General features: G+C 50.5%; 7 protein-coding genes and 2 non-coding genes across 9 annotated transcripts; 6 read left to right on the top strand and 3 right to left on the bottom strand.

The window, feature by feature from the left end:
- Positions 1 to 1,530: 1,530 nt before the first annotated feature.
- Positions 1,531 to 2,327, bottom strand: NCU02919 (cupin domain-containing protein). Its single transcript, XM_960508.2, has 2 exons — positions 2,051 to 2,327; positions 1,531 to 1,979 (listed from the first exon to the last, which is right to left on the bottom strand). The coding sequence occupies exons 1-2, from the start codon at positions 2,279 to 2,281 to the stop codon at positions 1,620 to 1,622; spliced, it is 591 nt and encodes a 196-aa protein (XP_965601.1). The 5' UTR covers positions 2,282 to 2,327; the 3' UTR covers positions 1,531 to 1,619.
- A 560-nt stretch (positions 2,328 to 2,887) lies between these two features.
- On the top strand, positions 2,888 to 3,941 carry NCU02920 (short-chain dehydrogenase/reductase SDR; the record flags this gene model as incomplete). The annotated part of the gene is made up of 4 exons (XM_960509.3): positions 2,888 to 2,921; positions 2,991 to 3,238; positions 3,303 to 3,582; positions 3,685 to 3,941. The coding sequence occupies 4 exons, from the start codon at positions 2,888 to 2,890 to the stop codon at positions 3,939 to 3,941; spliced, it is 819 nt and encodes a 272-aa protein (XP_965602.3).
- Positions 3,942 to 4,169: 228 nt separating this feature from the next.
- NCU02921 (cupin domain-containing protein) lies at positions 4,170 to 4,841 on the top strand (the record flags this gene model as incomplete). Its single annotated transcript, XM_960510.1, has 2 exons — positions 4,170 to 4,421; positions 4,503 to 4,841. 2 exons carry the CDS (start codon positions 4,170 to 4,172, stop codon positions 4,839 to 4,841), a joined length of 591 nt encoding a protein of 196 aa, XP_965603.1.
- Positions 4,842 to 6,133: 1,292 nt separating this feature from the next.
- NCU02922 (short-chain dehydrogenase/reductase) lies at positions 6,134 to 7,311 on the bottom strand (the record flags this gene model as incomplete). Its single annotated transcript, XM_960511.1, has 6 exons — positions 6,134 to 6,214; positions 6,282 to 6,421; positions 6,482 to 6,602; positions 6,668 to 6,756; positions 6,812 to 6,993; positions 7,052 to 7,311. 6 exons carry the CDS (start codon positions 7,309 to 7,311, stop codon positions 6,134 to 6,136), a joined length of 873 nt encoding a protein of 290 aa, XP_965604.1.
- Positions 7,312 to 8,212: 901 nt separating this feature from the next.
- On the top strand, positions 8,213 to 9,461 carry NCU02923 (hypothetical protein; the record flags this gene model as incomplete). Its single annotated transcript, XM_960512.2, has 3 exons — positions 8,213 to 8,601; positions 8,679 to 9,322; positions 9,390 to 9,461. Exons 1-3 carry the CDS (start codon positions 8,553 to 8,555, stop codon positions 9,459 to 9,461), a joined length of 765 nt encoding a protein of 254 aa, XP_965605.1. The 5' UTR covers positions 8,213 to 8,552.
- A 540-nt stretch (positions 9,462 to 10,001) lies between these two features.
- Positions 10,002 to 11,106, top strand: NCU02924 (epoxide hydrolase; the record flags this gene model as incomplete). The annotated part of the gene is made up of 2 exons (XM_960513.1): positions 10,002 to 10,725; positions 10,802 to 11,106. The coding sequence occupies 2 exons, from the start codon at positions 10,002 to 10,004 to the stop codon at positions 11,104 to 11,106; spliced, it is 1,029 nt and encodes a 342-aa protein (XP_965606.1).
- A 1,847-nt stretch (positions 11,107 to 12,953) lies between these two features.
- Positions 12,954 to 14,373, top strand: fbm-1 (fruiting body maturation-1; the record flags this gene model as incomplete). Its single annotated transcript, XM_960514.1, has 2 exons — positions 12,954 to 13,243; positions 13,317 to 14,373. The coding sequence occupies 2 exons, from the start codon at positions 12,954 to 12,956 to the stop codon at positions 14,371 to 14,373; spliced, it is 1,347 nt and encodes a 448-aa protein (XP_965607.1).
- Positions 14,374 to 14,901: 528 nt separating this feature from the next.
- Positions 14,902 to 15,001, top strand: NCU15061. The gene has a single exon. It is a non-coding gene; the product is annotated as a tRNA-Ile (tRNA).
- A 698-nt stretch (positions 15,002 to 15,699) lies between these two features.
- On the bottom strand, positions 15,700 to 15,791 carry NCU15060. Its single transcript has one exon. It is a non-coding gene; the product is annotated as a tRNA-Glu (tRNA).
- Between the last annotated feature and the right edge of the window lie 155 nt (positions 15,792 to 15,946).

Raw genomic sequence — 15,946 nt, 5'->3', positions numbered from 1 at the left:
TTGCATGCCTACCAGAAACGTCAGCTATCATGCTCAACATTGCCCCCGGAATGCTGTGCGGAACGTGTTTCGGTAAGCTTAAAGCTATGATCATACGGACTGGACAGAAGAGCGGTGTCTAGGCCCCCTTCCAGGTGGCAATCAGAGGAAGGCTACACCGGCTCTGAGTTTGGGCGTTGTAATTGTCCCGAATGAAGTCCTTGGAAGAAAACCACAGCTCTCTAAGCTACTTACCCCAAGCGTGGCATCCCTCATCCCCAGATTTCCATGGCGATGTTTTTCATGGGTACGGACCGCATTCCACGATAACCATGACACGCGGCTGTTCCCTCGGCACATGGGCCGGTAGTGTGCTACGGGAGCTGCACCCCGTGGGTATCATTGACCGTGCAGTTCTGAGATCGGAGATAAAGTCAAGGTTGCATTATCTTACTTGCACAGGCCACCGTCTCCAGAACTTGCTGCACCGAATTGGGACGGGATATCGCTCCTGTCTCGGAGGGTGTCTGCCAGTTTCATCATACCCATCTACGTTTCACCCCATCAGAATGAACAAAACCACAAAGATTGTGTCTCCTTCCTCTTCAAGGCCAGGACATTACCAAAGATACCCCTCAGCCCTACAAGAGCTGATCACAAGCGGAGTCCGTCAAAGGGACAGTACATCATCAGACTATACTGGACAAGTAATACTCATGGTTCGGTCAAAGGGGATCTTGTGCGGATTGCGTCGTACCCCGTAAGAAAAAGGATCAAGCACATGCCCATGATTCGTTGAAAAAGAAAGGCCTGTCACGGCCAGTAAACGACGGACGGTCTTGATGTCGTGGTATCGCCAAAGTTCCTCGCGCCTAAGAGACGTAGTATCGGCGCCCGCCATTTCCCCCGTCTTACGGTCTCGGACCGCCGAGCGGTTATACGACCTTGTAACACTGATATCACCGTGACCTAATCGTTGATCTCGATAACAATCTCTCAGAGGGAAAGCAACCTCTACGCTTTGAACGGATAGTGACGTTGAGCGTGCCGAACGGGCGAACGGCAAGTGCCGTCAAGATTCAATCAAAGCGGTGTTGATGTAGTACAGGCCTCTTCCTGCTGACCGTCCAACACAGCCCGTTTCAGCCCATCTAACGGTGCGTTTACAGCGCTCTGTGAGCGTTTCGCCTTGATCGGCTACCGAGATCTCCTACTTGTCTGATATCTGGGTGATACTCATATCTGGCTCTATTCGTCCTCTCTGGTGGGGTGAAGATTCTGTCTGGGTATCTCCTGGCTTCTAGATTCACGACTGCAGTTGAGCGGTTATAAACTATGCAATGTGACCATCATCAAATTAGCAATATCTTGAGCACATCAGATTTTCCAGGTGGGATGTTGACGGTGGCTGTAGCAGGATGAAGACCACGCACGGTACGATTCAGGTCCTCCGAGCGCTGTGGGTGTTATTTTGTCCAGACGTTTCACATTCACGGGCAAGTTCAAGACGTACCAGGCATCATAACAATAGGTCGAGAACAATAATGAAAATTCGCAATATTGGTTATGATGCATCTAGCGTAACTACTCCACCAACTCCCAACTCAAACACTACCCCTATCCGATCACCATAATCTCCTTTATTCAGCCTTCTTATCTCCCTCCCCCTCATCATACTCCGCGTACTCCTTCATCAAGTACCCCATATCGAAGTCCAGCTGCTTGCCATTGACAATCAGCGGCTTGATGTCCAGCAGCGTGTACAACATCCTCGCCGGCTTCTCGTCCGACGTGTTGCGCCACTGGTGCATCGCGCCGCGGTTGATCGAGACATCACCAGGCCTCAGGATCCGCTTCTCGCCGCTGCCGAGCGTGAGCTCGACCTCGCCTTCACACACGGTGCCGATGCCCATGCAGAGGGCGCGGTGCATGTTGGATTTACAGCCAGGTGCGAAGTCAATCATACGGACGCAGACGCCATTGGGGATGTGGAGGGAGGGCTATATTTTTTTGGTCAATATCTTTGCTGCTGGTGAGAAAAAAAAGGGGGGAGCAAAGGGCAAGGACAAACCCTGTTCTTGGCGAACTCGAGATCGACGTTGCCGGTGAGCTCGATGGGGTTGGAGCCAGCGCTGTAGATGATGTTTTGCGCGGCAGCACCGCCGAGCATTACGGCCCGGTGGTCGCCGTTGTCGGTCTGGACGAAGACAGCATTGCCTTCGGCGTCGTGGCCGGTGATGTAACGGAAGGGATCCCGGAGACCGGGGGCGGGGAACTCGGTGATGGGGCCGGAGGTGGACATCTTGATGGAGCGGGTAAGATGCGATAGATGAGAAAGACAGAACGATTGTTGATGATAAAAGTTTGCAATGATGATAGTGAGGATGATGTGGAAAAATACGGAGTCAAACCGATGTTATATCGTCAAACCCGTTACATCTCTTCTCATCGGGTCAATTGGCCGATTCGTCATATACACGAAGTTCAGGGACCGCCCGATAATTGCTCCATCATCGATCCCGGGTTCGGCTCACGGATACGGAACCTTACTACAGCATGTCCACGAACGATCACCTTTTTTTTTCCTTTCTCTCTTCCAAGGGAAGCCATCATTTGCTTATTCGCCTTGGGGGTAGCTCCCGGGATGCAACGCCGGCGGGTATTGCCTCAATGTCCGTCTTACACAAATCTGACCTGCATCAGAATCCTACCCCCAATCTCACATCCGCCCCAAGACTGTTGATGGGATCTTTGAAAACGGAACGGGGTACTGGCGGTAATCTGGCACACAGACTTGGTGTTCCGTAATCTCCAGCAACTGTCGTCCTCCGATGCATATAATGGTAATCCTTCGGCGCGGATGGCACTCGATTTTGTTGCAAGCTGGCCATCGCTACATCATAGAAACATGGATCTCACTGGTTCGGCATTCGTCATCGGAGGTAAGTGATTTCCGTTCTATCTTTTACCATCGCTTTTGCAGCTAACTAGGTACGTATTATTATTTGCAGCAAGCGGTATTGGCAAGGCATGCGCGTTGGCCTTTGCCCGGTATGGCGTTCGAGGCATCGTCATAGCAGATCTCACGCTCGAAGCTGCTTCTGCGGTGGCAGCAGAGTGTAAGTCTCAGGCTACTCACCCTCACTTCCTGGCTGAAGCAGTTGCCATCGACGTAACCAAAGAAGAGTCCGTCTATCAAGCAATTGCATACGCACATCAGGTCCTCGGTCGGATCGACTACGCAGTGAACAGCGCTGGTGTAAGCTCTACCATGACCCCCTAATCACCAGCACACATTGATTGACATTCCCTGTTTGGTACAGGTCGGAGTCCAATTGGCCAATGAAATCGCCGAAGCCAGCGTCTCCGAGTTTGAAAAGATGTTCAAGGTCAACGTAACTGGCACCTTCATCGTCACCCGCGCTCTCTCCGCCCTCATGAAGACCCAAGACCCCGTTCCCGTTGACGAAGCCGTTCCCGCGCGGGGTGTCTCACGGGGTAGCATTGTCAACGTGGGGTCAGCTTCGGGGTTTGTTGCTACCCCAGGCATGGTTCAATACACAGCCGCCAAGCATGCAGTCGTTGGAATCACCAAGAATGCTGGTAAGTTAGGTTGTTGGGTTACACAAAGTACCGTGCCTGCTTTAGCGATAGGGTAGCAGAAAGGGTCCGTTCCGGCGTTTACTGACGGTTCTCTTCCAATAGCACTTGATAACGCCAAACATGGTATCCGGGTCAATAGTGTGTGTCCATCCTGGGTCGATACACCCATGATCCGCAAGGCCATGGATGACATCCCTGAACTCGGAGAGATGATCCAGAAAGCCGTTCCGCTCGGAAGGATTGCGCTAGCCGAGGAAGTTGCCGATGCGGTCATGTTCCTCTCTAGTCCGAAAGCGAGTTATGCTACGGGGTGCAACATGATCTTGGATGGGGGTACAACGCTTGCTGCTCATGTCTGATTGGGATCTAACACATCGCAAGGTTGGCCAAAGGTGTAGATTGGCGATTATCTAAGAATCTATTCGGAACATCAACTCATTATAACACATCCCAAAGAACTTGATAAAGAGGTCTCTCACATGTTCCCTCATCACAACATTTCCTGATCATTAAGCCTCACACCTTCAATACCTTTTTACACAGGCTCAACGCTTCACCTCAGAATTCCTTTCTCGCCATCATTCACCATGGCCCCTCCCAATAAGAATCCCAACGGCTACTACGTCGAGTCCTTCCCCGCCCCCGGCCTCCGTCAAATCGTCCGGCACATCACCGGCCTCAACAAGCAGGGTGAATCCGTCTTCCTGCACTCCGACCACGGCGACCACCACCGCTTCATGGTCCAGAACCAAGCTATCTCCAACCTGCTATACTCCACGCAAGAGACACCGGTCGATCTCAACAACAATATTGATATCCAAAAAGCTAAGGAGAAGGAGGTTTGTTTGTTTTTTTTCCCTCTCCTCTTTCACTTCTCAGGGCATATATGACTGACAAAGAATAACCCTCACAAAAAAAAGCCCCCCTTCCACTACAAATCCGGCTCCATAGTGCGCATGATCGACTTCGGCCCGGGCGTCGAGTCCCCCCTCCACCGGGCCATGACGATCGACTACGGCATCATTGTCGAAGGCGTGTTCGAGTTGATCCTAGACTCGGGCGAGAAGCGGATCATGCGCCAGGGGGATGTAAGCGTGCAGAGAGCGACGGCGCACAAGTGGGTGAATGTCACGGGGAACGGGACGCTACCCGGGAGGGTGATGTGGGTGTTGTTGGATTGCAAGGAGGTGGTGGATGCAAAGGGGGAGAAGGTCGAGGGGTATTTGGGAAGCTTGCAGGAGCATTACGAGGGGCGGTAGAAATACCTACCTACCTAAGTTGGGCACGACACGTTTCATGGTTTGGTTTTTTGGCGATAGGATTTCTTTTTTTTTTTTTTTTTACAAACAAGAAGGAGGCCAGAATTTTGGTTTATTGCCGCGAAAATTCCAAAGAGCGCGTGTTGTGCCTTGGCTCAATCCATTTGTTGACTTATCTACACGGTGAAAAGAAACATTGCTCATCCCCAAAGACTACCTTCACACGTTAGGTAGGCAACTAGACAACTGTCATCGTCCTTTTCTGTAGAGGATTTTTATGTATGTCAGAATTTCAGTTTCCTTTAGCCGACCCAGTATGTACAAATAGCTTTTCATCACTGAAGGTAGCAAAAACTTGCCTCGTGTAGGTCAAAAGGCGGAACACTCGATCATATTCTCCATATTTTACATGGATGAAAAAAAAAGAAAAAAAAATTTGAAAAGAGAAGAACTGCATCATTAGGAGCTTTTTTGCTTGTTCTTCCATTACATTTCCTAGGCCTTAAAACGTGCTCAGGATCGTAAAGCTCATTTACCTCTGCCGGACGGTCAGGATATATAAACATTGGCAGCTTCAAGACTTGTTACATTGAAAAGGGGGAGTATATAAAGAAGAGAAAGTCTAATTGTATGGTGATGAAAAGTAGACTTTCATATTCCTTTTCTAGCTTGACAGAGTTTGGTATTGAGCTAGAAAAATAAATTATATTTTTTCTAATTCTTTTCTCTACCTAACACTCTTTTTGAAGTAACCAGACCTACCTGGTAGCTTAAGAAAACCCTTCAAGAAGATGGCTATTATAAATAAATAATTAATGAGATTCAAGATAGAAAAGGCTTCAAAGGTGGTTCTTCTATGATGCTTAAGGATATAGATTCGGTACCTACCTCTAAAGATTCTTCAAAAATCAACGAATAGTTTGGTGCCACTTTCAGTTTCATCAGTCTCGGTTTTACTAAGTTATACTTAATGAAGCAAAAGTAGACCACAGTACGGATAGACAATGTTGACCGTACGATTAGACTTTCTCATGAAGAATGATGCCCATTCTATTGACCGACACCAGAAAAAGCCTTTGAATATGCACAAAATGGGAACAGGAACTTGGGCAATCAAAACTGAACATGAGACGGAATAAACGATATTGTCTAAGCACGATCTAGAACATCTTCATCCGTGCGCAATGGTAAATATGAACTATCGTTGAATATAATATCCCGCACGTACTAAAACAGCATGACTTCCAATATCCCATTCTTCAAAAAACCGATGGGACAGAAACGAATGCAATTCAAGCCACCTTCTTCTTCATCGCCGCATCATGCGCTTCTTTCAGCTTAGCCAAGTTGAACAAGCTCGAGAACCAGCGATCCTACAAAAGCTGTTAGCTCATATCATCTCGAGCTCAACTCCTGCTATGGGCAAGTGGGGATACATACAAACACTGTCTTGGGGAAGAAGGTATGCAAGAAGCGAATGACGCCCGAGTAGCTCCCTGTCCAGAACCATGTTGTGGGGGACTTCTTGAGGGACTCGCCAACGACGTTCTTGGCGTAGACGAAGCGATCGGTGGCAGCATCTGGGTAGCCATTGTTAGAGAGCTGCAGCGATTAGTAAGTGAGGTATGGAGAGGGATTACCGGGCGTCCTGTGGACGTGGTTCTTGAACTCTTCGGCCATAGGAGAGTAGTATGACCCCTCGGGCAGGGTCCTTCCGTGGTCGTTCTTTAGGATGTTGGTGCCGACTTCTCCGGAGATGATCTTTGATGGTGGGATTGTGAGCAGGTTATTCTGGCAATGCTTGACTGGGCCGCTAAAAGACTTACCACTAACACTCTGACGCCGAGCGGTGCCAACTCTACGCGCAGACTGTTACCCCAGTGCGCAAGAGCTGCCTTGGAGGCGTTGTAGGATGCTGTTATCGTATCAGTTGAGCGCCTTGTTACAGCGGAGAAAGATGACAAACTCACAGCCATAAACGAATGGCACAACACCGCCAATGGAGCCAATGTTAACAATGATGCCAGAGGACGCGATTAGCATATCATGGAAATGATGCACCATTCGCATGGGCCCAAACAGGTTGACATCAAACATGCGTTGAACAGACTTGACATCGGTGTCAATGGCTGTCATTGTGTAGCAAATGCCGCTGCAATTTAATCCAAATTAGTCTTTGAACCTCCCTTTCCAATGACATTTAAACGTACGCATTGTTAACAAGGAAATCCAAGCGGCCTTTGGTCAGCTCAGAAACATCCTTCTTCAACTGAACAACGGACTCCTCGTTGGTAACATCCAGTTTGAACCAAGTAATGCCAGCTTTGTCAAGATGCTCGCTCGACTCGAAGGGGAGGAGTGTGGCGATAGGGTGGATGCCGCGGCGCAGATATTCTAGGATGAGGGCCTCTCCAATACCACCGGCACCGCACCCTGTGATCAGGGCAAATTTTGTTGACTGAGGCGCCATCTTGGATTTGCTCAGTGATGATGGTCGAGTGCTGGATGACGAGCGAGCGATGGTGGGTGAGTGATGAGGAGGAGGAGAAGGGGGGTAAGAGTGAGTGAACATGATGTCCAGAAATGACTTGGTTCTCTCAGAGTCATGTTATGGATCCGTATCCGCAGACAATTTGGAATTTGATGGCACGGCAATGATCATCCGCTTGAACATTCAGAGAGAATGATGGTGATACCTCCGTTGATGCCTCAGACCGGAAAAGGATATGAGGTCTCAAGATCCTCGCAGAGTGATATCCAAGAGCAATCAAGTCCGCGCGGGGGGGGCAGAGATATTTGTCGAACTCGTCGGTGGGTAAGCAACATGTTGCTCCGAGCCTTGGCATCGCCTAGGGGGACGAATGGCGTCAGCATACACGGAACAAGAGCCTGGCATTGCCTTGCAAAACTGAGGATCTTCAGGATACTTCACCACGGCGGTTTATGTGTAACGGTATCTGGGATATTCATCGCAAGAGTACTCACAAGGCAGACGATAGTAGGGGAGGTTCGATCGGTGTTGTCAACACTTCTCCGTCTGGTCTGTCTGGAGGTACCTGTCGTGCCCTGGTGATCCAAGGTGGATCCCCTCCATGCCGGTGACTACAAGACTTTTTGCCCGTTTCGGCAGCCGCCAGGGTGTCTGGACCAATCAGATACGAGAGCAAGGGGACCCTTGGCTCTTCAGTCGCCCTTGTCCACTGAACCAGCCGCTGTAGAGCCTGTAAGGACGGTCCGGCGCTCCAGGCACAAAAATCCCTTGCCGCAACAGGGGCATCATGGAAAGTGTTCCCAAAAACTCTCCGGCTCACGTTACTCAAGGCGACCGATACATGACTTCCTGTCGTGTTTCTAAGCTTGGAGCTGGCTTTCTCAAACAAGACAAAGATCGAGGGACCTGTCGCCAATGATGCCAACCGAGTCCAGGCACTATGTGGTCGCACTGGCGGCCCAGCATGACACCGCCTCGTATCCTGCCCGCCCAGCTCGTCGTCATTTCGAGACATCATGATGGGAGACCACGGCGGACGGACAGCTTGGTCAGCCATTCTCTCCATAAAAGTGACAGATCCATATTGTCATGACTATCTGTAGTCCTTTAAAAGGCTCCGTGGTGACAACAGCATTGCTTCTACAGCTCGGAGCCTCCATCCTCTTCGAGCACCACCACTAGCCCCAGAACACCAAATCCACCAAGGACCGGACATCACCATGGCTGTAACAGATTCCACCGTCGTTTTCATCAGTGGTGTAGGCAAGGGTACTCACGCCCCCTCAACCTCTCAGTTTCAATCCCCTTTGCAAGATCCACAGCAAACTAACCAACTCTCCTCCTAGGCATCGGCGCCGGCATCGCCAAGCTCTACCTCTCCCGTCCCCACCACATCGTCATCGGCTCCGTCCGCGACGTCTCCACGCCCTCCGTCGCCGAGCTCAAGGCCTCTCCCACCGCTCCTCCTGGCTCCAAGCTTCTTCTCGTGCACATCGAGTCCACCTCCTCCACCGACCCCGCCGCCGCCGTCGAGGCCATTCGTGCCCAGGGAATCGATCACATTGACATCGCCATCGCCAACGCGGGCGCCATGCCTTCCACCGTTCCCATCGAGGAGGTTGATACCAAGGACATGCTGGAGAACTACCACATCAACGCCATTGGCCCTTTGCTCCTCTTCCAGGCGCTCTTGCCGCTGCTCAAGAAGGGCACTGAGCCCAAGTGGGCCAGCGTGTCGACTACTGCAGGAAGTATTGGCTTGGTTGATCCGTTGGCGGCCTGGATCCTGCCGGCGTATGGAGGCGCGAAGGCGGCGCTGAACTGGCTTACGGCTGGTATTGCGAGCAGCCAGAAGGAGTGGATGACTACTATTGCGCTGCACCCGGGCTTGGTCCAGACTGGACCAGGTAACTGGGTTGCGCAGAAGGTTGGGATGGGGGATAAGGCGCCGGTGACGGTGGGGGATAGTGCGGCCAGTGTTGTTAAGCTGGTAAGTTTCATCTTCTGTTCTACTGGGAAAATTTAATTTGAGTGCTGACACTATTTCTAAATCATAGATCGACGGCCTCACGAAGGAGTCTAACGGCAAGTTTTACAATGCTGTTGATGGTACTGAGGTGCCATGGTAAACGGGGGTTTGATGGCTTAGAGTCGATAGCGAGCAGCTGAATTAGACATTGTTTGTGGGAACATACACGATAGAGATCCAAATAAACAAATTCAATGAGCTTATATGCAGATTGATGTCCCCTAGCATTTGTGAGATGCTGAATCATACATGACTGAATATCGAACGAGAGAGACAGTAACCCGACAAGAGAGTCAACACTGCGGGAAAGAAGTGCTGCCATACTTAAAGTCGGATATAAGCCCCTGGAACTATTACCCGAGAGGAGAGAAAATTCGTCAGCGATGTCATCCCATGCTGACATAGACCCCATGATGAACCTTGACATTACACATGCTCAAAGTATAGAGTTCACAGACAAGTTATATTGTGCAGTAAACAACCCTCCGATCGACATTTTAACAAATGCTCCGAAGCAATTCTCTAATCGTGTAAGTCAAGTATAAGGCACCATATTCCCACCATTCTACCTGTTATTCTCTTTTTCTACCCTCGACTCTCAATATTTTCCTTCCTACTCACCTATCATATGTCAGGCATCATGTCCCCCGACGCCCTCACCCCCCACGACCCCCGGGTCACCCACCACTACATCACCATCCCCTCCACCTCTCTAACCTACCACTACCTCCTCGCCAACCCCGACTCGGCCTCCTTCCCCCACCCAACAGCCACCGTCCTCCTCCTGCACGGCTGGCCCGACCTCTCCCTCGGCTGGCGCTATCAAGTCCCCTTTCTTTTATCTCTGGGCCTCCGCGTCATCATCCCCGACATGCTCGGCTACGGCCTCACCTCCGCCCCTTCTTCCCCGTCCGAATACTCTTTGAAGAACCTCTCTTTTCACATGACGCACATCATCCGCCAAGTTAACCCTTCGGGACAACCAGTTCTCCTGGGAACCCACGACTGGGGGGCTTTCTTGGGATGGAGATTGGCGCTTTACTACCCGGAGCTGATCAAGGGGATTTTTGCATTTTGTATTCCTTATAGCCCGCCGGAGACGAAAGTGACGAGCTTGGAGGAGCATATCGAGAGGCATCCGGAGTTGGGCTATCAGTTGCAGAATGCCAGGGGGGAGGTGGAGGAGGCGGTGAACGGGGGGAGTAAGGAGAGGTTGAGGGGGTGGTTGAATGCCATGTTTGGGGGGTTAGCAAAAGAGGACGGGGGAGTGATGGCTTTTGATCCGTGGAAGGGGGTGGATGTTGCTAAGTTGGAGGAGGTGGGGGGGTCGCCTTTGGTGAGCGAGGAGGTTATGGATTTTTATGGTATGTCTGTTCATTTATTTTTTTCTCTGATTGTTATCATTCCCGTGACCTTGGTCTAACTGGTATTCGGACTTAGTTGAGGAGTACTCGCGCAATGGCATACGAGGACCCATGAATTGGTATCGCACACGGGAGATCAACTTGGAGGATGAGTTACCGCTGGCTGAGAAGTGCGAAAACTGGCAGTTCCAGGTGCCAGCGATGATTGTGATGGTCGGTCATGATCCTGCGTTGCCGCCGGAGCTGACCGACGGCATGGAAAAGTACTTTGCTAAGGGGCTGAGGAAAGAGGTGATTCCTGAAGCGTCGCATTGGGTCTTGATTCACACGCCAGAGGAGGTCAACAAGCTTGTTGGGGAGTTCTTGCAGCAGTTTTTGTGAGGTAGGAGAATCTAGGGAATGCAGGTCAGTTTTGGTTCTTGATTTCAATCGTTGCCATGGATTGAGGATATGGTAAATGTCAACTTGGACAATACGGTCTGATGATCTTGATGTGGTCTTCTCCTCCATTAGAAGAAGGGAACCACGAAACTACCCTTTTTTTTCTCTCATGTGTCCCAGTTCGTGAACGTCTTGAAGGTCACAACCAACATGTCGCCGGCTGCCGTTCAAAAGTGGTGTTCACCTTGTTCGGTGAGGCGATTGGTCAAATACCGAGCGCATAGGAGGTATCGGGCCTCCAGTGGACTGGCACTTCCAAGGAAGTTTCTTTGTCTCGGATTGCCCTGGTGTTCCCATCGCCATGTCGGTGTTGTTGTTGAAAACAACCCCGCGGGAGATATTCCTTTAACGGATATACGCATATTTGCATAGACAGCTACCCCACCACCCCACTATGGGTCTGATCTACAGGGGACCGTTGCAGTGCTAGCTACAGGGCTAATTGTTAGTGCTGCCACTAACAGCAGGGTCCTCATCCTTCTTCCAACCTCATCCTTCGAACCACCAACGTCCAATTGAATCACTCCGTCGCCATGTCTCTGCCATCAACAATGTGACCAACATTTCCGACCCGTGCCGCACAAAAGTCCCTTACTGGTCCTGCGCAGGAGCCGAAGCTCTACCCGTCTCCAAGAGAATGAAACGCAGGCGCATTGTGAACCAGAGAGGGTGCAGCTCAGCGCCGGATCCAACCAGTCCAAGACATGTTGCCGTCTTTGTGATGGTCGCACAGCGTTTCTGAGTCAGCCCCCACGACATGGAAAGACGGGAACGGGAACACGGCAATCGATGGCGGCAATCGGTTGTTTGGCATGTGATTTGCTGATCTGAGGCAGATGATCTTCGGGTCCTCGAACCGGTAAATGCTCAAAATGCGAAATGCGCCCGAGACACCACAAGGCGCATGTGGGGGGTGATGTTCCATTTATGATGCGGCCGCAGTGGTAGTACGCAAGAAAGGGAAAACAATCTGCTAACCAACAAGCGTATTACACGATGTAGGCTGATACTATTTTCGTTCCACAGCCGTCCACACCCATCTTCCCCTCCCTGCGATTCGAGTCCTGTTGAAGGCCGGAGGGTTTACATAGGGACCGTGCAGAATCAGGGTCCCTTGATGGAGTGGTCTAGCCCTATGCGCCGGACTAGTCACGGAGGAGAGCTCTATCGGACAAACACTCTCAGCTTGGCACATTTCTGCCCGGAATAGAGTCCGATTCTCTCAGTACCACACGGCTCCTGTCCGCTTCGGAAGCTATCCCGGATACCAATGTTCCCAACCTTCAGAGCAGCAGCCATGCAACACGTCCATCAGTTATACCACTCGAGCCGTACAACTTGCCGATCACGGTTATCAGAACGTGGGCAAGCAGTAGAAAGGACCGTGTGGTGCAAGCAACAGTTCGGAAACACAAGTTCCCATGTGGCTGTTTGGAAGCACCGTTCCTAAGGCAAGAGATCGGACGATCACTATGACTTCAAGCATGCGATAGAGTAGCCGATATAGTTGTTATAGGTGCTGGAAACAGTCGAGAATGCTGTAAAAATGTACCACTAACCTTTTTCACCGATGGTGTTCATTATCTGCCGTTCACCGCCGCCGAATGGTCGGGATCGCAGGCCAGTCAGCACGGCGGTCTCTGGCGACGGGACATCGTGACGGCGCTGGAAGATGATCGGCAGTAGACTTACTATAAGCCGAGATACACCCACCAATGTGCTAAGCCAACAATTGTAATACTTCAACTCCGATCCATATTCATCGCCCCATCACGTTTCGATTCATCATGACCTTCAAAGTCATCATCGTGGGTGGCGGCCCTGTTGGGCTCTACATGGCCCACGCCTTTGAGCGGGCCAACATCGACTATGTGATACTAGAACAACAAGACACCGTCCTGAACATCTCGGGGCAGCTTCTCTTCACCTGGCCCCAGACAGTACGCCTCTTCGACCAAATCGGCCTCCTCGCGGACCTTGAAAATGTCGCTTTAGGTATCCACCACAAGAAGCGTCTCTTCGGCGACAATGGCCAAGTAACCACCACCAGCAACTTCTGGGATGCCATGCAGGACAAGTGAATTATCTCCCTATCTTCCATCTCTCTCTTCTGTCCCTTTCAACTAACAACCTCGACCCCCAACCACCAGCCACGGCTACCCCTTTCTTCCCCTCCTCCGCTCCGAGCTCGTCAAAATTCTCTACAACCATCTCAAAGGCCGGGAATCCAACATCCGCGTCAACTCCCGCGTCACCGACATCCGCCCCCACGCCACCGGCGTGCACGTCCACCTCGCCGACGGCTCCCTCATCCAGGGCTCCATCGTCGTCGGCGCCGACGGCGTGCACTCCCGCACGCGGCAAATCATGGACTCGCTCGTAGCCCAGCACGCGCTCAACCCGGCGCGTCTGGCCAACAAGCCCATGGTCTCGACCTTTTACGGCATTTTCGGCCGGGCGTCCAACGTTGACTTGGGCATCGAGCCCGAAGTCTTTTTCGAGTCAAGAGGCGGGGGCGGGGAGGGCGGTGCCGTGGTCCAGTGCTTGGCCACCAAGGACATTGTGCAGTTTGTCACTTTGAAGCCGCTACCCGGTGGTCCGACGAGCGAGCGCAGTCCGCGATACTCGGACGAAGAAATGGATGCGTACGCTGCCTCTCTGGCGGACGTTGCCGTCTGTCCTGGCGTCAAGTTTGGTGATGTGTGGGCCAAGGTGCAGAGGAAGTCGACGAGGATGTTGAACCAGGAGGAAGGCTTTCTCGATAACTGGTTCTTTGATCGCATTGTGTTGGTAGGCGATGCGGTGCATAAGAGTACGAGTGTTAATGGGCTGGGGATGACGTGTGGGTTGCACTCGGGAGCTGTGTTGGCTAATGAGTTGCACTCTCTCCTTTCTCGGCAGCGTGAAAAGGAGGAGGAGCCGTCGACGGAGGAGTTGGAGGGTGCCTTCGGAAGGTATCAGGAGGATCGAAAGACCGAGGTCAAGCCGATTTGGAATGGTGGACATGCGATGATTAGGGAGGTGGTGAAGAAGGGATGGGTCAGCTGGTTCTGGGATCGGTTCGTCCTGCCGTGGTGCGATATGGAGACTTTTGCAAAGGGCTTGTTGGTTTCGGTGTTGCTGATTAGGCAGGGACAGATTTTAAGGTTTGTGCCGTTTGAGGGGAGGGGTGGGAGGGTGCCGTGGGCTAGGAAAGTTGTTGTTTAAGTTCTCTTGATCTTGGGCTTTGGTCTGCGATGTTGATGTTGTTGTTTTCTTTGTTGTTTGTCATGATTCATGATTTTCTTGTCGTCTTGGGTGTCGTGCGATGGTAGATTGGATCCGTGATTTCTTTACGTTTACTAGTTGAATCAATCTCCTTCATTAGTATCAAATATTTTCTTATGCTCTGGCTACTATCAAATTGTCTATATTCCTGCTAAGTATAGCCCTGGGTCATCAGCACTGTTCACAATAACTCGCGGAATTCTTTATCTATATTATGGTGTCCCTACTCGGTGAACACTCCGACTTGTACTCGGACAGAACCGAGTAATACCAACCTACAAGGACGGGAAAGTGACCATGCATCGATTCTCATCACAGCCAAATAGGCTGTTTTTCATCCAGGTTTCTCCACCACGAGAATGTATAAAGTATCACAATATGCAATGCTGTCGCCAACCACATCGCAGCATTTCTTCCGCTGTCGGTGCGTAAACATAAGTGCATCCAAAAAGCCCAGCATTCAACAAAGCCCGATTAGCTCAGCTGGTTAGAGCGTCGTACTAATATCTGGTTTCTACCTGATATCAAGTCCATGCGAAGGTCAACAGTTCAATCCTGTTATTGGGCAAGTTTCTTTTTTTGCGGTAATTTTCGTTCATGTGTGGATCCTCTCGTTGATCTTATCTAGTAGTGACTTTATTTTTTTTTATAGTTTCACTGGCCAAAACCAGTCGCAAGATGTAGCTCTTCAACCTTTAATATGTTCTTAAGTCGAGTGGACGTAGTAAGTAATCGGACGAAAAGATTAGTGGTGCATGTGTGTGTGTATGTGTATGAGGAAGGGATGAACAGGTGGAGGAAAATGAATAAACGAACGGATAATGTTAACGGACAAGATGTTAGTTACTAACATCTGCGAAACTAAACGAGATAGATAGCGAGATTGAGTCCGCCGAAATTTGCAATGCTACAAAAATCATGAACGGTCGGTCCCGTTGCGAACAATCCAGATGCGGCTCCGAACCATCTGGTAAGTAGCAAGTGATTCTTAAAGATCCAAGTTCCATACGACCGACCGATCACCTTTGAACAATATATGCCCATGATTATTCTTTTCTGCACCAGACAAACATTTCTTCAAAAAAGCAGACAAACAAAAAGGCGTAAATGTAAAATAACATCCCTACCAAGGACTTTTTCTCGGAGTGCTTTTCTGAGCACATCTATCTGACTGAGCAACAAGCATCAAGCTCCAAGAAGGAACAATAACAGAAGAAGAAAAGGTAAATTGAGAACAGAAAAAAAAAATCAAAAAAGTTATTGAGACTCGGATACCGGGAGTCGAACCCGGGGCTGTTGAGAGAGCAGTCACTCCTGAGAAGTGAGAGTCAACGATGTTACCGCTACACCATACCCGATTGAACTGATATGGTCCGATGTGTTTGATGGAAAGACGCCCGGAAGTTAGAACCTATGTAGCACATGATGAGAAAAACTTTTTTTTTTCTTTTTGTTGGTGTGGGGCGGTGGGTTGCTTAGTCCATGGTTGTAATGTGGAGACGGGGCGATCGGG

Source organism: Neurospora crassa, linkage group I (genome assembly GCF_000182925.2).
Source record: "Neurospora crassa OR74A linkage group I, whole genome shotgun sequence".
NCBI classification, from domain to species: Eukaryota; Fungi; Ascomycota; class Sordariomycetes; order Sordariales; family Sordariaceae; genus Neurospora; species Neurospora crassa.
This window is presented reverse-complemented; position numbering and strand designations above follow the sequence as displayed.

What these genes read in the sequence shown, in the direction of transcription:
- NCU02919 (XM_960508.2), bottom strand. Translation starts at nt 2,281, where the DNA reads ATGTCCACCTCCGGCCCCATCACCGAGTTCCCCGCCCCCGGTCTCCGG. An exon ending in TCGAGTTCGCCAAGAACAGG is followed by an intron (nt 1,980 to 2,050) that starts GTTTGTCCTTGC and finishes AAAAAAATATAG; the next exon opens with CCCTCCCTCCACATCCCCAA.